The 19,639-nt window shown below is 53.1% G+C and overlaps 1 protein-coding gene and 1 long non-coding RNA gene across 4 annotated transcripts in view; one reads left to right on the top strand and one right to left on the bottom strand.

Annotated features, from left to right (window-relative positions):
- Positions 1-6,631: 6,631 nt before the first annotated feature.
- The window catches only part of SMAD6 (SMAD family member 6), a 74,079-nt gene continuing 61,071 nt past the window's right edge, over positions 6,632-19,639 (bottom strand). For 2 of the 3 annotated variants that reach the window (XM_064485494.1, XM_010985119.3), the window contains exon 4: positions 6,632-7,196. In XM_064485494.1, the coding sequence (XP_064341564.1) occupies positions 6,655-7,196 (542 nt within the window). In that variant the 3' untranslated portion in view covers positions 6,632-6,654. Of the gene's footprint in view, positions 7,197-18,966; positions 19,033-19,639 lie in introns of all 3 variants that reach the window. The other variant, XM_064485493.1, reaches the window with a different exon arrangement.
- Positions 14,152-19,471, top strand: LOC135321263 (uncharacterized). Its single transcript, XR_010380817.1, has 2 exons — positions 14,152-14,414; positions 18,987-19,471. It is a non-coding gene; the product is annotated as an uncharacterized LOC135321263 (long non-coding RNA).

The following is a 19,639-nucleotide window of genomic DNA, read 5'->3' as shown; positions in this document are numbered from 1 at the left end:
TCAGAAGTGCTGCCATCACTTAGCAGGGTTGGGGAGTAGGAGCACGGGAGCTGAAACCAGGGAGATCTGGGTGGGAATCCTTGATCTGATATTTACAAGCTGTGTGATCTTGGGCAACTTGCTTAACTTCCCTGAGCCCCATCTCTAAAACAGGGAGAAGAATTAAATGAGATGCTACAAAGTGCCTAGTAGACAAGTTCCTCAGTAAATGATGACTGTTATTATTATTGCTAAACAAAGTAAGAGTTCTGTTATTAGCAACTGTCCCAGCTCCTCTCAGCAGCTCTAATATGAAAGTCCACCCTAGCTGCCTCTCTTGGGACATAAGACTTGGGGGTGAGAAGTGGGGGCTCTCCAGAGCCCCTGGGCCCCCACCAGAAGGCACCATCAGGCCATCTGGCTTAGCCCTTTCATTTTTGAGAGGGAATTAAAGCCCTGTAAAGGAGGGGAATCTCCTAGCATCACTCAGCCAGGTCTCCCATGCCGCCCCCAGGGAGTCCAAGGAGGTCACATTAAAAACCATCTGTGCCCTCTGTTCAGCCCATGAGCTCCCGGTCTCAACACTCAGAAATTCTAGGCATTTCATCTCCACTCCACTAGCCTCACTGTGACCTGAGTTGAAAACAGTAAGGCTGCGAAGCTGTTCCAGCCTCCATCCCTAGTGATGGTCAGCCTGGACAGGACACCCCCTTCCCCAGCACCATCCACCAACCCCTTGACCAGGCCAGGGGGACACACAACTTCCTCAGGGTTATCCAGGCCGCCGGAAGTCAGCCAAGTCCTCAAAATCCCCAGGGAAAAGAATTTTAAAACTTTGTCTTCACTTGGCTTTTATTAAAAAGTATAGGGCTATCTTGTAATAACCTATAACGGAAAAGAATCTGCAAAAGCGTATGTAAATATATATGTATACGTATAACTGAATCACTTTGCTGCACACCTGAAACTAACACATTGTAACTCAACTGCACCTCAATAAAAATTTTAAAAAGAATATTATGAAAAAGCATAGAGAATGAAAATGTACTTAACGCCACAGAACACTGAAAAATGGTTAAAATGGTAAATCTTATGTTATATATATTTTACCACCACGACAAAAGCATAGAGGATGAGAAAGTTTTAGGGACGGATGGTGGTGACGATTGTACAATGCCAATGTACTTAATGTCACTGACTTGTCCACTAAAAAATAGCCAAATTAGTCAATTTTATGCTATGTATAATTTGTTTTTACCACGATTAAAAACAAACAAAACCAAAAAAATGATCTGCACCCCTACCCTTCTTGCCTCTTCACTGCTTTGCTCAGGCTGATGCTGGCTTCACAGAAGCCTTTGTAGCATCTCTGAGAGGTCAGCTCTGGAAGGAGCCCCAAGTCATGGGTCTGGCCCTCACTGGCCACTGCCTTGCTGTGTGACCTTGGTTAGCACCCTGAACTCTCTGAGCCTCAGTTCCCTGACAGTGATGAATTAGATGTCCTCTAATTCCTTCCCAACTTAGATGTTCTCTGAGTTTGTGTTCTAAACCATCAGAGGGACACTCTTTCTCCCAAACCAAGAACTCTGGCTACCACACCCCCAAGAGAGTAGAAAAGGCTGTAGGACAGGAACCTGAAGAACCTGGGCCTGAGGTTAGGGGAGGGGGTGAGGGTCCTTAGGGGCCTGTAAGGAAAAGCCGGCTGGGGTTGTCATGGAGAAGCATGATAATAATAAACACCCTCTTCCTCCAGCCCTGCTGGATGCCCGCTTGTTCCTTTAGAGTTTATAAAACACGCCCACATCCATTACCTCCATGACACTTTAATCCTACAAATATCCAGGGAGCCCATCCTCTGTGCCCGGCACAGGGACCTAGGACATCTCTGGCTTCTAGGAGACTCCCATGGAGGAGAGATGGGGCAGCGGTGTGGTCAGATCTTGGATTGGGCAGGTGGGGGCCTAGTCAGGAGTGGGGGACAGTTTCGGCAAAGGCTTAGAGGGGAGAGAGAGAGAGGGAGGTCTGGAGTGTGGTATCTGAAGGGGTTTGGCCAGGTAGAGTCGGGGCAGGGCCAGATCTTCTCAGAGGTAGTTCTTTATCCTGAGAGCACATTAAAAACCATCTGTGACCTCAGAGAGGTCACTGTCGCGTGCAGATTTGGGTGCAGTCCATGATTTGATTCTGGGTGAAGAGTGGATTGGAGGGGGCAGGAGAGGGGAGGAGGCCCAGTTAAGAGGCCACAGCAGCTGTCAGGCGGAGACCCTGGCATCTCCGACTCCAGATGCCCCAGTGGCTCACTGACCCTACTTTCTTACTGGGGAAACTGAGGCTCACACAGGCCAGGTGATGGCCCCAAGCCAACAGCGAAGTAAGGGATATGGATTTGAGTCCTCGTATTTGCCGAGACGTCAACTCAAGCTTTTCTCACCAACCAGATCTACCTTCCAGGCCCCAAAATAATACTAGGGAGCGCTTGCTGAGAGCTTACCACATGCCAGTTTGCGAGCGCCTAACATGCATTCATACATTTAATCCTCCTGCCAACCCTAGGACAGAAATACTCACTATTATTCCGATGAGGAAACTGAAGCACAGAGAGGTTAAGTAACTTGCCTCAGATCACATACAGATTACAACAAGGCAGCTAGCTGCAGCCAGGAGCAGCTGGAACTAAGTTGCTTGAAATGTGTGTGTAGGATGGGGGCTTCCAGGCCAGGTGGAGGGAGGCAATGGGGGCGTTCCCAGCGGTGAACAGAGGTGTGTGCACGCCCTCCAGAGCACTGAGGGAGCCTGCTCCTGGACACAGAGGAAGCAGCTGGGCCAGGCATCCTGAGACATGAACTTGCTGTGTGACCTTGGGCTATTCCTACCCCTCTCTGGGCCTCGGGTTTTCTCACCTGAAGTGAGAACACATGATCTCCAGGCACCACCCCCTTTCCCAGCTCTGCTTCTCTCAGTCCTAGATCAGCCCCCCCACCCCAGACACCCCCAGAGACTAAGGCAGGGAAGGGACTGGATGGGGGTGGGCTGCGAAACGGAGAGGAAGGGGCAATGAGGGACTCACCCCTCTCCAAAGACCTAGTCAAGAGCAGGAAATCCGTTCCCCCCACCCCCACTCCACGCCTGGACTTGGGTTTGGGGGCAGTAAGCCCCGCCCACCTCGCTTCCCAGGGCCTGCAGGGACCGGGCTCCCACCACACTCTCCAAGGACCAGCCCTTGTTTAGAAAGTGTCTTCTTTGGGGCCTGAGTCACCAGATCGCTGGGTGGTCTGGGGGAAACCACAGAGTCACTGCCAGCACCACGACTGGGAAACAGGGGAGGATGGCAGGTCCTGCTGCCACTGATGACCTCAGCAACTCAGCCTGTTCTTTCTGGGACTTGGTTTCCCCACGTGAACTCAGGGGCTAGACCTGGAGTCTCAGACCCCCATGACGAAAGGCAGCCACAGGGCCTCTCTCTGACACTCGAGGCTGCCCGAGGACCCCAGGGAGTTACTCAGCCTCAGGACAGGGCAGGCCTGGGCCAAGATTGCTTCGAGGTTGAGGCCCTTGGGCCTCCAGAGTTCAGCCCTTCCGGCTCACAGATGGTCCCCGAGGGGCAGGCCCACTCCAGCAAAGCTGAACGCAGCCAGAACACAAGAGGGCCCCCAGCTGACATCGGAGACAGAGGCTTGGTCCTTCCCCCAGGGAGCTTACGCAAATCACAGCAATCGTGTGAGCAGCCACTTCTCCAACTGGAAGAGGGGAGTAGCCGAGAGCACCCCATCAGAGGTTCTTGTGAAGATCAGAGATGCACAAAAGTCGCTTCTTGGGTAGCAAGGACTCACCAACCATGAGTTAGCGTTAGTAGTCACCGAGTTGGAAAGAAGACAAAAGTAGTGACTCCTAGTCCATCCTCACACAGCACAGCCCAGCCCAGCTCAGCTGACTGCTCCCCAGGAGGACCAAGGCCTGGACAGGGGACAGCAGAGGGGGTGGGGCCTCCCAGGAGGCTTGGGCCCGAGGGTGGTGGAGTAGAATGAAAGGGTCTGGGCTGGCCAGCCCTAGAGGCTTGAGGCTTAACTCAAGAGAGAACCAATGTCATCTGCTTGAGTGGGCCCCTCTTTGAGAATCTGGGAGATGGGGAGAGGCTGTCATGGTTTGACCCACATCCAGTAGACCCCGTGGTGGGAGGAAGGAAGCCTGGGTCATATCTGAGCATCCGTGATTACAGGCTTGAGGTAAGCACATCCCTGCCCTGGGCCTCAGTTTCCTCATCTATAAAATGGGAGTGTCAACCCTTGTCCCTCTTGCTCCTTGATGAAGCGGGATTGTGATCACCCCTTCCACATCCAGAGATTAGGGGTGACTGGCTGCTCCCTCTGAGGGCAAGAAGTCCCTCTCAGAAGATTGGCATCAGTGGTCATAGTGTCCTGGAGAGCCAGGATGGGTTCAGGGCCCAGCTGACCAACTCCTACCTGCAGCCTGGCCCTCCTTCTGGGAAGCCTCTAGAAGTTTCCTAAAGCCCAGCTCTGATCACCTCCCTGACCCATTCGGACACCAGCCCACCCCCACATGGCAGCTCCTCATCTTGACACCGAGGGCCCCTCGGCCTCCCTTTCCAGCCCCAGCCATGTATTAATAACAGCTGATATGCACTGATGAGGGGTCAGGTATTGTGGGATGTGCTTAATTCTCCCAATCTGCACTCACTTGAGGTGGGAACAATTGTGTCCCCATCTTACAGATGATAATACTGAGGCACATGGAGAAGTCCCTGCAGTCACTCTGTAAGTGGCAGAGCCAGGATCTGAACCCGGGCAACCCGGCTCCAGAGTGCCTGAGCCCAGGATGCCTCCCACTCTGACCGATCGCACACCAAGAATACACCAGGGAGGCAAGCATCCCCAGCTAGCATCTTCAAGACAGGGCTTCAGTGTGGGGTGTCTTGCTGTGTCCAGCAGTCAGCCGTGGCCAGCCGAGAGGCACCAGTGTGCCTTGGTTATGGGGACAGGATTAGCAGGAGTGGTGAAAGGGTCTCTTGGCAAATAACTTCCGGAAACAAAGTAGTGTAGTTCTTGGACGTTTTGGTGGCCCTGATTCCTACCTCCTGGCAACGACACTCTTGTGCAGCCCCTCCCACACTGCAACAAGAATGGTTTGTGTGATCGGTAGAATACAGCGGCGCGACACCTCCCCAAAAAAGTTACGAAAGATGGCAGCTTCACTCCTGGGCTCTCTTTCGGATCAGTTGCCCTGGGGAAAGCCACGTCACAAGTAGCCCCGTGGAGGCCTACGTGGCGAGGAACTGAAGCCTCCAGCCAACAGCCACGTGAGTGAGCTTGGAAGTGGGTCCTGCAGCCTCTGATGACTGCAGCCCTGGCCGACAGCTTGACTGCAGCCTCATGAGACCCTGAACCAGAATCACCCAGCCAAGCTGCTCCTGCATTCCTGAACACAGAAACTGTGTGATAATAAATGTTGGTTGTTTCAAGCTGCCAAGTTTTAGGATAATTTATTTTGCAGCGATAGATAATACATGGGACTTTTCAGAGCATTTAATAGGCTAATGTAAATCTCCCAAGAAAGAAGATATACAATGTAGCATTCCCCTTAGTTATTTGGCCAACAAGGCCTTCTTTTTTGAGTTTTCTCAAGAGTGAAAACTGATTTAATGTGGCTCCGGTCCTACAATTAGATGTAACTTCTAACTTTGATCTGTGTCATGAGCTAGTCATTTACCCTTCCAGGACCTCAACTTTCCCCTTTTATAGAGTAGAAAGAAACCACCTGCCTTTGCATAAATCATGACTACAGCCCCAGACAGGCAGGTTCTGAGCGGTTTGGTGGGGGGATGGGAGGGTAGACTCCCTAGGTCCTAAAGGGGGTTTCACCCTGGGGCTCAGGTAGGTGGGTCCAAGACCCACCATCTCAGTCTTTCTTCCTCAGGCCATTTCCCCAAAGTGGTGAGAATCAGTGTCTTCTTCTAGCTCAGAGGTGGGAGGCGTGACCTGAGTCATCTCCATCAGACTGAGAGCTCCCCCAGGCCAAAGCATGAGCCCCCCCACTGATGATGGCGAGACCTTACCCGGGATGGCCCTCCCTCCTCCCCCTGAATCCTGTCCCTCTTTATCCGGTAAAAGACTGAAACCAAGTTTCAGGATGCCTGATGGGTCAAAAACCCACTGAAGAGCCCTGCACACCCGTCTTTGTTAAAAAGAAGACAGTTAAAAAAAAAAAAAAAAAACTATATTGCGAATACTTTATTATCAACGTGTGACTGGTATTAGCTTTTTGTCTGGGCCATTAATATTTCAGAAACCATACACCAAACCCAGGCTTTTCCACCTAGCTCTGCTGTATCATTTTCTTAAAAAAAAAAAAAAAAAAAAAGAGGAAGGAAGAAAAGAAAGAAAATATATCTGTATTATAAGCCAAAGTGCGTCTTTCTTGTTTTGTCCATATACACACATTGCACCATACATAAATAATTACATTGTAAAAATGACTCCATAATTACAAGTATAATATATATTTCCATATAATATATAAAACTTTATATTAAATCTAGGTAGATGATATCTGGGGGGGGGGGGTCGTCCGGGGGGAGGGGCTGCGTCTCTGGGCCCTAAGCCCCAGCGGCGGCGCGGCGGCGCGCGGCGGGGCGCGGCGGGGCGCGGGGCGGGCGGCGGGGCGCTATCTGTGGTTGTTCAGGAGGATCTCGAGCCAGCAGGGGCAGGAGGTGATGAACTGCCGGGAGTAGCAGGGCCCCCAGCCCTTGGCGAAGCTGATGCGGACGCTGTTGGGGTCGTAGGGGCCGTCGGCGGCGTCGGGCTCGGGCCCGTGCTGGAGCAGGCCGGAGCGCTCGAAGTCGAACACCTTGATGGAGTAGCCGGGGGGCACCTTGCGGACCACCAGGGCGCGGCCGCCGGGCGCGTCCAGCGTCGGGGAGTTGACGAAGATGGGGTGCTCGCCGCGGTTGTAGGCCCACACGCCGTCGGGCTCCTTGCTGAGCAGGATGCCGAAGCCGATCTTGCTGCGCGTGCGCCGCACCGACTCGCTGCGCTGCTCCAGGTTGAGCTGGCCCAGGCAGAAGCCGCTGCCCTGAGGTAGGTCGTAGAAGATGCTGACGGCCTGGTCGTACACCGCGTAGAGGCGGCCCACACGTGTCCGGTGCTCCCAGTAGGCCACGCTGCACCAGTGACTCGGCTTGGTGGCATCCGGAGACATGCTGGCGTCTGCGGGGCGAAGCACAGGGCACGGGGATGTTAATTCCGGGTGGGGAGGCGTCGGCCTGGCTGCTGAGGGGGTGGGTGGGGTTTCCAGTACTCAGCACCCACCGCTTGCCGGTTTGTCCTCAAATTTAATACACAGGGGCGCCCCCCACCCCCAGACACACACGAAGGACCTACAGAGAAGGCAAGGCACCTACTGTGCGCCAGATGTTGTAGGTACACACACACACACACACACACACACAACACACGCCAGTAGGACGTGCACCCACACATCCAAAGGAGGGAGGAACGCTGAGCCCCTCCACCGTTCCAGGTGCTGTGCCCTGCACTTCTCCGTCTACAGGGGACTCACTGGGTCCTCCCACAGCTCTGAGGAGGCCACCTTCTCATTTTACAGGTGAAGATCCAAGGCTTGGCAGACACCAGCAGCCTGCCCAAAGCCACACAGTCAGTGAGGGGCACCAACCAGGATTTGCACCGGGTCAGTCCAAGCCTCAACTTGAACTATTCGGGGGCCTAAATCACCCCATAGAGGGGACTCAGGGCGGGGTAGAGTCAGGAACACGGCCTCCTCGATCTGTTCCAGCCCGGAATCGTGGTCTCAGCCTCAGCCTTGAGCATTTTGCGGAGTCTCCCAGTAACCCCCAACCCCCGGTCCTCGAGTTTCCTCTGTTGGCAGGAAGTGCAGGTTTCCACCAGAACCACAGCACCCACTGTGAGACAGAGAAGCTGAGGGCCTCTAAGCGCTAAAGGAAATCGCTCCTCAAGGGCTGCAGGTCGCCAGCCCTCACAGGGGTGTGCGGCTCCTCTCTGGGCCTCAGTTTCCCCAGACAGCCAAGAGGAATGTCTGGAATGATGCCTGGAATCCCTTCTCACTCCAGCTCGGGGCAGCTCTGCCTGTCTGTGTGAATGTAAGAGTCTTCTGAGCGCAGACCTAAACCACACAGAAGCCGGGGCCTGTCTTGAAGGGCAGCCCCCTCCTCACTGCCCTTTTGTGTGTGGCCGGCTCTCAGGATCTGCAGGGTTTTGACATCTGGCCTCTCCTTTGAGCTCTCGGCTCTGAGAAGCAGGTGGGCACCCATGACTGCCCAGCGGGGTGATGGGTTCCCACACAGGCTGGGCTGGGACTTTTGCAGAGGGAGGAGGTCTGCTGGAGGCCAGATGAGGACCTGCCAGAGGCCCTTAATGGCGCGGCTTCTCCAAGTGAAACTGATCAAAGTCCAGTCAAACCCAAGGGAGAAAGCACTGCTGACAACTTCATGCAGGAGCTTGGGTGAGGTCAGCTCTGTCTGCCTTCAGCCCAGCCCCGTCTGGAAGCCCCGGGGCCGCAGGGTGACAGGGCCCCTGACGTCCTCTTAGGGCTGGCCCTCCTAGCCCCTGGCAGGAAACTGTCCTCCTGAGGGGCCTCGGCACAGCCCCAGAGGGCATGCTCCTCACCCTCTGCCTGGCATTAAGGTCCCAGCCACAGGTCCCCAGCCCCCCTCTGCCCCCACCCCCACTAAGGACGTATCATTCTGTCTCACAGTCCCCATCCAGGCCCCTCATGGTTCCAACTGATGTTCTGGGCAGGGGGTTGGAAAGACGCCCTGCTCTCTGCCCTCAGCTGACTTCCTCCTTAGCCAGCAGGCAAAGAGACAGCTCTAGCCCTCGGTGGCTGACGCAGGTGCGGACACTAAGCCAGTCCCAGCAGGTGGGCAGCCAGGAACACCCCAAACCATTGCCCCCTTCTTCACCCATCCCTCCGGCACTGGCCTGAGCGTTCCCAAGAGCTAGGAGAGCACCACCATCCCATCCCTGGCCATGAAACTGCAGCACCAACCTTCTCCCCCAGCAACAAGAATTCCATGAGTGCCGTGGGCACAGAGAGGTGGGGAAACAATGACGCTGTGCCCGAAGAACGTTCGGTGATGAGATGGGCAACAGGCATCCCGGGGTGCCTTCCATGAGCTGGGTGCCTTCTTTATACCAGCCCTGGTCCACCTCTGTTATCACCCCATTTCACAGAAGTGGAAACTGAGGCCCAGGGAGGTGCTATATGGGTCGAGGGTACACACTAGTGAGTGCTGGAGCCTCACTCGCGAGGGGAGCCCTCCTCCATACTCCCTGCAGGCTCCCCATGAAACCCATGTACCAAGCAAGTCTCCCAGTCTGTTAGGCCTCAGTTTCCCTCTCTGTAACCATGGCTGCTCTCATGGTGTTTACCCACCAGCTTCCTGAAGACACAGTCTTACTGAGGGGGGGATTCCTGCTACTCCCCCCTTCAGATAAGGCTCAGAGAGGGGCGCCCTAGTCTGAAGGTGGCAGCTCTGTCCCAGGGTGTAGCCACTCCATTGTTAAAAGGCAGAGAGGCAGTTTAACAGTCAGGGAGTGTGGGGTAATTGGACTGAGGGGGTAGGGCACTTCCTCTCTCCCAGCTCCTAAAGCTTTTAATTCAAGGCCAAGTGTGCCTTCCTGTCCCCCTCAGAGTCTCAGTACCTCCCACCCCAGCCCCGCCAAATGCCCTCCCATCCTCTCCTCCCACCTCATCAAGATCTGTGTCCTGGCCTTGCCCCAGGGCTCCTCACGGGGATGGTACCCTGTGCCCTAGGGTTCAGCCTACCCCAACTGTCTGGCTCAGGGACGCTTCCCTGGGCCAGGCCTCACCTCCCACAGCCTCTTTGGTTGAGCACACTGGGTAACACCTCATCAGGCCTGGGCTGCAGGCCAAGTCGTCCAAATTCCAGGAGATAGACTGCCGCCTCTGAGAAGCCCTCTCTGACCTCTCCGTCCCGTGCACCTAGAGCCTTAAGTGCAGCCCCTCCCTTGGCCTGAGCAGGTGTCTGTGCTGTTGGTCAGTGCCCCTGGCTGGCCTCGACTCTCATGTAGGAAGGGGTGGGTCTCAATCCTCTCTGCATCTGCCCCAAGTCTGCATATACCCCTTGGGTGCACTTGGAACATGCTACAAGGGGAGGAGGAAGGAAATAAAATACACCCCAAGTGTTGGCACACTGCCCTCACCCCTACCTGCCATGGGAATCCTGCCCAGTAGGTGGGGCCGATGGCCTCAGGCCCAGGGGGACACTGGGCAAGGACCAGTGTCTCAGGTCTGGTCCGGAGAGAGCAAGCCAGCAGGTGAGGCCATCACCAGGCTCGGGGGCTCCCCATCCCCAGCTAGCTCTTGGGGTCTCGGGGCTCCAGAGGCTGAGGGTCCCCTCTGGCATCATCTCGTCCAGGGAGCCCCAATGCTTTGGGCTTTCACAGACCAACCAATACACTGTTTCACGGAAGGGCTGGGAACATCACAGGGTTACCACGGTTTTATTTTGTCACGTACAGATTTACTAAAAACCCCACGACCGTCTCCTGTCACTACACAAAAGAAAGTATAATCTGATACTAACAAAAGATGTAGGACCTAAGTCAGAAATTTAAAGTTCATACATTTAGATTTTAAGAAATTTTCTTTTCTTTCACTGTGGGCTAATGACAACTTAGTCCCGAGACTGGCCTGTGGGAACCACCAAGTGAGTCCCATGTCCTTGTGCCCCAAAGATGGCACCCGGGGGTCCAGGGTACCTCGCCTAAGGACACACAGCACTGGGTGGCAGAACTGAAGACCCCAGAATTCTAATCTAATGCATGTCACATGATCCAAAAGCTTTCCGAGTGAGACAGACCTAAGCTCTCACCACTGACTGGATGTGTGGCCATGAATGAGCCACTCGGTGTCCCCAAGCCTCAGTCTCCCCATTTGTAAAATGGACAACTCCGGCAGCAGATCGGTTGGGAGCAGAGAGAAGTTGCTGTTTATTCGTCCCAGCGCTGGCCTAACCCTTCCGGGGCCAGGGCTCTTTAGGGGTGTCGGGGGTCATGACCCAGGGGCATCACCATGGGAGGTGACAGTAGGGCAGTAGATAGCAATGCCCTTTGTAACCTGTAAAGGACTTTACACATGTTAAGGTTTAGCTCCCAGCGAGGTACCTGAGGGGCAGAGACGTGCTCTGTAAGAAAAGGAGTGAGGGATGAAGCAGTGAGTAACTGTGTGGAACAAAGATGGGTGCTCCTGGGACTCTGTACGCACACACCCACACACACGTATTCAGACCTTATGCCATATGTTCAACACCAGCTGACATGCTCTCTGGGAGCGAGAAGGCAGGTGCCCCCAAACCCAGGGTCCCGTCCCCCCTCCACTTCCCACAGACGCAGAGCCCCACTCCACCCACCACGCCTCTCGTCGTCTGCAGCCTGGGCTGCCCCTCAGGGTGCAAGGGAACCGTCTCTTGCAGAGGATCTTTTTCTTCTCGTGGCTCCAAGGCTGCGGTCCCGCCATCAGCCTAATTAGGAACCAGCTCCTTAATTGCAAATAAATACCAGGGAGTCAGACCCGAGTGAACAACATCAAAGATGACCGCGCTCTGACCGAAACTCCTGCTCACTACCCCCTGCTCAGGGCCTGGCCTAGTTCCCAGCCAGACTCTGGGTCCCGGCGGGGAGGGTTCCGGGGGGAGGGGGAGAGGGAGAGGAGGGGCGCGGTCTGGTGCGATGGCTGGGGTCGTCGATCTGGCAGGGCAGCGCCAGGCTGGGGCTCAGGAGTCCTGCAGCCAGGTGTCCTGCCTCCTGGCCCTGACCAGGCAGGTTAGCTCCCTTCTCCTGGCCTCAGTCTTCCCATCTGAACAATGGGTTCTACGTTTCTGTGATTTCGTGAATGTTGTCATCACCCTAACTTGGAAAGCAGCTCAGAAGCCCATTAACAGGAGGATGGATGTTATGGACTGAATGTTTGTGCCCCTCCAAATTCACATGTTGGAAATCCTAACCCCCAGTGTGACAGAAGGTAGGATCTTTGGGAGGTGATTGTTCATGAGGCTAGAACCCTCATGAATGGGATCAGTGCCTTTTAAAAGAGACCCCAGAGAGCTCCCTCACCCATGTGAAGACAGCAAGAACTCAGCCATCTATGAACCAGGAAATGGCTCTCACTACCAGCTCCAGGGGCACCTTGATCTTGGACTTCCCAGCCTCCAGAACTGTGAGAAATAGATGCATTATTTAAGCCACCCAATTTATGGTATCGTTGTTACAGCAGCCCAGACTGTGACAACGGATAAACAAAAATAAAGTGCATCTATACGGCAGAACACAACTCACCAATAAAAGGAAAACTACTGAAATACACAACAATGTGGGTGGATCTCAGATGCACTGTGCTGAGCGAAAGAAAATGTGCTGTTTGTTTCCGTTTATATGAAATTCTTGAGTAGACGAAACTAACCTATGGTGACAGAAATCAGAGCAGAGATACTCCTCTGGGGAGCAGGGGTGATGGAGAAGGCGCTTTTATAAGGGAACTTTCCGGGGTGCTGGAAACATCTGTTATCTTGACTGGTACAATAGGAACTCGGGTTGTCACTAGAGAGCTGTGTGTGTTTCATTGTAGGTAGGATGCCTTGAAAGAATTACAATGAAGAAAGTTGGACGTGCACTGTGAGGCCAGCCCTCCGTGGCCGTCCTGGAGTGGCCCCAGCAGCGCTCCGAAGCAGCGCAGGGGACAGCCCCTGCGTTTCCACCCTGGCCTGGCCTCCTGGGGACACCCACATTCCTGCCACCAGAGGGTGGTGGATGGCTGCGGTGGGCAGGAGACGGCTGGCCTGCCAATGGGTCCTCTCCCCTGCACTGGAGCTGGCCCCTCCAATGGCTGGCATTCCTTCCTCGTGGTCTCTCTGCCCAGGGAGGGTGCTGTGAACCCAACGTGTAATTTTGTGGGGGTGCTGGGGCACCAAGGGGGCCAACTGCAGCCTGAGGGAGGCGGGGAGAGCTGAAATCCTAAGAAAAGCCTTTAGCTTCTTTGAATCAGCAGTTTTCTGTCAAAACAAAGGGCAGGAACGTTCCTTTGTGCTCTCCCGTGGGCTGCACGCTCCCAAAGCCTGCGTGCACGCAAGGCAGCTTGTTTTCTTTGTGATTCCCCCCTTTCCAGTGGGCCAGACTGCCTTGGACTCATCCATCCTGGGAGGCGAACCAGAGATGCGCCCAAATTCAAGTCTCCCACCCCTTAGACTTGAAGGAAGGTCGACGTAAGGCTCAGAGAGTCTGCATGAGCTGGATCGCTCGTCCTCCTCCAAGTTCAAAGCTCTGGCTGCTGCTTCACACTGCCTTGGGCCGCAGCAGCCTCTGCCTCTCCTGGGGCTGGGTGGAAAGGGCTGGCTCAGCCACACCTCAGTGAGCAATGAAGCAGCAGCAGACCCCACTGAGAGCTGGGAAGGGAGACTCGGAGACTCAGAGGCCCAGAGAAGTTAAGTGACTCGCCCAGGGTCACCCAGCAAGTTGGTGGCAGAGCCAGAGAGGGGCCGAGGGCTGGCTTTTCCGATCCCCTTCGCACAGGGCCCCGCTGGGGCCTCCTGCCCTCCTGGAAAACGCCTTTCTTCTGTCCCATGTCATGCCTGTGGCTTTAAGTTCCCGTCCAACCGGCAGCTTTTTCATCTGCGGCTCCCAGGCCTGGGAGTAATTATGTAGCCCTGCATCTGGTTAACCTAACACCCCTTTAAAAGCCTTGTTTGCCCATTAGATAAGTAGTTTTTGTTATCAAACTTAAGGGGGAAAAAGAAGTTTCCACTTAACCTTCCTTTGTCATTTTAAGCTGCAGAAATGGCTTCAGGTTTTGCAGCAAGTCCAGAGATGCAGCATTAATTAGAGGCTCCTTTTTTTTTTCTTTGTCAAGAGAGGGGGAGACTAGTCCTTTATCCACTGGGCTCCGGCAGTAAAAGCAGAGAAGGAATGTACACAGGGCCATGTTAATGGTCAACAGCTTAGAACGAGCCTCTCCGCTGAACTCTTTCCAAAAGCAGGGCCCAGCTGACAGGAGTTTCCTCTTATTCGCTCCCACCCGCCCCTCCCCACCCCCACCTCAGCTCCAGCACCTTTGGCCCCTAGAGGAAGCCAGGCTTCCAAGAGGAAGTTCCTAATCGGTCATTACATCACGGGCGGTCTGGCCACCGCCGCCGCCTGTACTGGGTCCACCTAGGGGCCCTTTCAGCCGCTGATCTCTGGGGCCAAGGGCTGTGTTTTGCCACCACCCTCTGGACAGTTGACCGGCCGCTCTGCTTGGGGGGTGGTTTACCCCCTAAGAAGCGGGAGTACCAAGGAAGAATGACAGCAAGGGGAGGAGGGAGGCCAGGAAACGCGCAGTCCATGTGGCCAGAAGTCACGATTCTGCAGATGCAAAAACTGAGGCCCAAAGAGGTAAAGTAACTTGCCAAGGTTACCGGGGGGGAATTAGCAATAGGGCTGCTCGGACCAGTTGGGTTTCTCCTGCAAGGGGCTAGACTAGGAAAGCGCATGGGAGGAAAAAAAAGAGAAAGAAAGCGCATGGACCAGAGCAAAGCTGGCTGCCTGCACGTGCATGTCAGCTCTGCCGCTCGCCAGCTGTGAAATCTTAGGCAAGTGACTTCAATCTCCTGGGCCTCAGTCTCCTAATCTGTAAAATGGAGATGCAGTCAGAGTTTATTGCCTCAAGCTGTTGGGAGTAATTTCAAGTGCATCAAATAATGCCCAATTCAAAACTAAGCACTCAGTAAGTAACTTACTGGGTTTTTTTTTAAACTAATATTATTATCATCATCCAGTCTTATCTCTGTTATTTGTATAAATTATTTAATAGATTGACTCAGCCTGTATAGTTCATAAGGGTATTCATGTTAGTATTCGCATTCATATCAGAATTAGAATTATATCTGCAAAGATAAAATGTGCCAACAGAGTTGAGACTTGAGGGGAAATCGTACTAAGAGGAATATTAGTAGAACTAGTAGTAATATTAATAAAATAAACCAGCCAGTCGTATTGATATACCAGCCAACACTTAATGAACCTTCACCAAATTCCAGGCAGAGGATGAAGCACTTAATTTTTAGATTTTTTATTGACGTATAGTTGATTTACAATGTTGTGGCAGATTCCAGTCTACAGTGTACTGATCCAGTTATATAAATATATTCTTTTTCATTATTACAAATTATTGGATATAGTTCTGTGCTACAGTACAACCTTGTTATCTATTTTATATACTGTAATTTGTATCTGCTAATCCCAAACTCCTAATTTATCCCTTCCTTACCCTTTCCCCTTTGGTAACCATAAGTTTGTTTTCTATGTCTGTGAGTCTATTTCTGTTTCGTAAATAAATTTATTTGTATCATTTTTTTAGACCCCACATGTAAGTGATATCATATGACATTTGTCTTTGACTTACTTCACTTAGTATGATAGTCTCTAGGTCCAACCACGTTGCTCAAATGGTAGGACTTCATTCTTTTTTATGGCTGAGTAGTATTCCACTGTAGAAATATCTACACCACAGCGTCTTTATGCAATCATCTGTTGATGGGTATTTAGGCTGCTAGTATAAAGCACTTTAAATGCACGATCTCAATTGTTCATCCTCTTGGTGATTCCCACTTAAGGAGAGCTAAGTCCTGAAAGTCAGGTAGTGTGTCCACAGTCCTCAGCTAGGAAGTGCAAAGCTGGGAGTCAAGCTCACATCTCTCTAGAGACAGGGACTTTGCATTACTCTCTCAGGGTTGCAACCTATAGGCTGGACGTTAAAAGGGGCCCTGGGATGTGGCAATGTGGGGACCACTGCTCCAACACATGCTGCCCACCTTCGGGGAAGGCAGTGGGTTTTCAAAAACCATGCCTATAACAGCTACCTATGGCCCTATGCAGCCCTGCAAATGCACACACTTTTATAGCTATATATATACATATATATATATATATGTATATATATAGCTTCTTCCATGCACTCTCACCACCACAACACACAGTATTTTCTAAATGCCCTGCAAATAACGGAGGGTGATTCTGGGAAAGGGCTGTTCACCCTGCCTGAGTCCCCAGAGGATGGGAGGTGCAGGATGCTCAGTGCTCTTCACCCAGTCTGCCTCTCCACCATCCCAAGTCCAGGAGGGAGAATTAAATAACTCCATTCTCAGAGGACACACCCCAAGTCAGAGAGGCCACACAGCAACGCAGTGTGGGAATCCTCACCGGATGGCCTGACTCGGAACCACTTTCTGTCTGCCCTTCGTGCTGCCTCATCTGCTCCCTGTGCTCTCTGGGGGAGTCCCTGGGGCCCCAACCCCGGAGGGGTTTAGAGGGAGGGGAGTATAAGGAGTCAGTGGCCGCCCAGCTGGGTCATAAGCAACCTTCTCCAGGGAGAGGCCTGCTGGGCCCCGCAGGAAGGACTTTCTTTCGGCCTTGGCGCCCTGACCCTGGTCTGCTTGGCCCCACGTCTCCAGTGGAACAAAGTGGAGGCCCGGGCTGAGGTGGGTAAGGTTTCCATCCTTTTATCTCATGCAGGATTCAGACCAGTCCTGAAAAAATGAGCTCCTCTTGCAATCCTGACATAAAACAAGCTTTTACCGGGGGCCCTAATGTGCAGGCGTGCTCAGGGTCTCCCCCACAGGCTGCTTCCCCAGCACCTACCAGGATGTACTCCTCCAGTGGGCAAGGGCCCCTGCTTCCATCAGCATCTTTCTTGCCCTGCAGCCCCGGCAAGATTGTTCCAGGTCCCCTGGGCCCAGGGGCACTGGCTTTTCTCCCCAGGCCTCAGTGCCCTGTAGTCCAAGCTCCCTTCTTAAAAACACCTTGCAGGCAGCTACAGCTTCTGAGAGCCACACTGAGGCCACTGCATTGATCTCCACCGGCCCTGATCATTCAGACTGTACCCCAGAGGCACTGGGGTGCCCTGCCTAGCCCGACCCGACCCCCGTAAAGGAAGCCCCAACAACCATAAAAGATGAAACTTCAAAGAGGCAGGGCGGGGAAACCACTCAGATCTCTGGCAGGGAACCGAGTGCGGGTGGGAGAATTCTGGTTCCCTGCGCCCTGGAGGGAAGGACCGTGAAAAGTGTCTGTCTGCGAGGGGAGGGGAGAGCTGGCTTATAAGCAGCTTATAAAATCAGTCCGCATTTTCAAGAGGGAACCAGTTTCTGCAACAAAAGACTCTGAACTTTGCTCCCATTCCAAGTCCTCTTTTGTTTTATCACAAAGTCAGGCTCTGAGTTAAGTTTGTTTGTTTTCGTCCTCAGAGACCCCCTGGGGTGGGAAAGCATGGCTTTTCATGCTGCCCCTGGAAAGATTCTAAAACAACGCTGTTTGTGCAAGATCTTGCAGCTGGGTACCTGGGTCCCGAGGAAAGAGGCCCCCCACATCCTCCCCGCCTGCAGGTCTGCACCACTGAGGGCTGAACTGAATTCACGTGTGAACCAGGCCCCGGGGCTGCTCCACGGGGTTCCTGTCTTAGCCCGGGTTTTCACCTTAGGCTTCAAGTGCCAAAGTTCGCTGATTCAATTCAACTTCCCTGTTGAATCTGAGACCCCAGAGAACAAAATTGGCCCTTTGGGGGTCAGACGGGGACAGCCCAGGCATGCGTCAGAGGGGCAGGGAAGCTGGTCTGCGGCAGCTGGCGGGGTGCTTCGAGGGAGCCCACGTGCAGGCACAGTCCTGCCCTGCAGGCTCCCAGAGCTGGGGGAACTCGGGGTACCTCCATTTCTCTTTTACTTCCAAATACAATCTGAGTTTTATTGGCAAACCTCCTGCCTCAGACTTTCTACTTGGACACAGTGTAAAGCCATAAAAGCCCAGTACCTTACAATTGCCCTCCACCAGCCTGTCTCATCACCTCTCGGGAAGAAACTCACACCGGCGCAGAAATATCCTAGGGGGTAACCAGGTGAGGCCCCCATAGCCCAGGCCCCTCAAATCCTTGCCCTCACCACCCCCTGCTATTGGGATCCCATAGCTCCCTGTGACTTGAACACCCCACTCTGTATGTACTTTGTCCATCCCACTCTCTCTTGATCTAGAAAATTCCCTCAGACCCCAGGCAGCAGAGAGGTCAACTGGTGCAGATCCCAACAGCTGGATTACTGTGGGCAGGTGATTCTATCTCTGAGTGCCAGGACCAGCTACCTAATTTGGGGGGTGCCCAGTGCAAAGTGCCCAGTGCAAAATGCAGGGCCCCTTGTTCAAAAGGTCCTGGGTTCAATCCCCAGTACCTCTATTAAAAAAAAAAAAAAGAAAAAAAAAAGGATAATCGATTTACAATGTTGTGTTAGTTTTAGGTGTACAGCACAGTGGTCCAGTTTTATGTATATATATACCTTTTCATGTTCTTTTTCATTACAGGTTTTACAAGGTATTGAATATAGTTCCCTGTGCTATAAGTAGGCCCCTGTTGTTTATCTACTTTATCTATAGCAGCTTGTCTCTGCAAGGATGGCCTTAGAGATGATCACACTAAGTGAAGTCAGTCAGAAAAAGAATGACAGATACCATATGATATCACTTATATGGGGAATCTTAAAAAAAAGACACAAGTGAACTTATTCAGGATTTCAATGGTGAAAGAAGAGCATTAAATTGAGCGGAGGCCCCTTCTGCGCGGGGGCCCTGGGTGGGGCACAGGCTGGACACCCATGAAGCCGGCGTAACTCACTGGAAGGCGTGGGTGGGGGTGGGGTGGGGTGGGGGTGGGGGTCACAACGGGCCTAACAACAGTAACTGGCACTTGATGAATACACATTTCCTTCCCCATCCCCCAAAGTCTGTCAGACCCTTACCCAACCATCAAGACCCTGACGTCACCTCCTTTAAAAAGCCTTCCTCAGTCCCTGGGTCTGACTCACAGGGCCCCTCCTCTGTGGCACTCTTTGATGCTGTCACCAAGAGGGCATGTGTCTCCACCGCACCCACCTGCGAGCAGGCTGACCTGGGATGAGGCGTCACTCACCTCTGCCCCTCCTCCTCCAGGGCCCGGCACCACACTGGCTGACGAGGGTGCTCTCAACAGCAGGACCTGAATGGAATTTCATATTCGAGAGCTGGGAGGGCACTTGGGAAATCATCGGGCTTTCCCCACGTGTGAAAAAGACGCAGCAGAACTGTTCCCACTGAACAGATGACACTACTGAGGCTCAGAGGCCAGGACACTGACAGGGAGAAGTGGCATCCTGCATCCCTGCTGGCTGACCCTCAGGATGTAGCCCGGCCAGTGGAATGCCAGACGAGCTTGCTACGTGCCAGGCCTGTTTCAGTGGCTTAAAAAAAAAAATTGCCTAAAGCCCAGACTCATCTCATCTGGCACTGGGAGTGGGTTTAATGTCTCAGGCTTGCTAAGTCTATGAAGGTGAACAGAACAGGGAAGAGCCAAAAACAGGGTGGGGAGCTGGTTTTTCTTATTTGCAAACTTCTCAAAAATAAGCCTCGTCTAGCACCAGCCTGTTGTTATTTACTAACGAGTCAGTGTCATGTGAGCTTTGCAAGTCAAATACACCTGCCTTATTTACGTTAAAGACGCACTTTGGGATTAAACTCCCCCAAATCAAGGTCCCAGGGCTGGGGGCATTCAATTGAAAAGTAATCCTTGCATTAAATCCTTCCCTTTAAAATAACCTTTTGTAACA

Source organism: Camelus dromedarius, chromosome 5 (genome assembly GCF_036321535.1).
Source record: "Camelus dromedarius isolate mCamDro1 chromosome 5, mCamDro1.pat, whole genome shotgun sequence".
Classification (NCBI taxonomy): Eukaryota; Metazoa; Chordata; class Mammalia; order Artiodactyla; family Camelidae; genus Camelus; species Camelus dromedarius.
The sequence above is the reverse complement of the archived record's forward strand: the minus strand, read 5'-3'. Positions and strand labels throughout refer to the sequence as shown.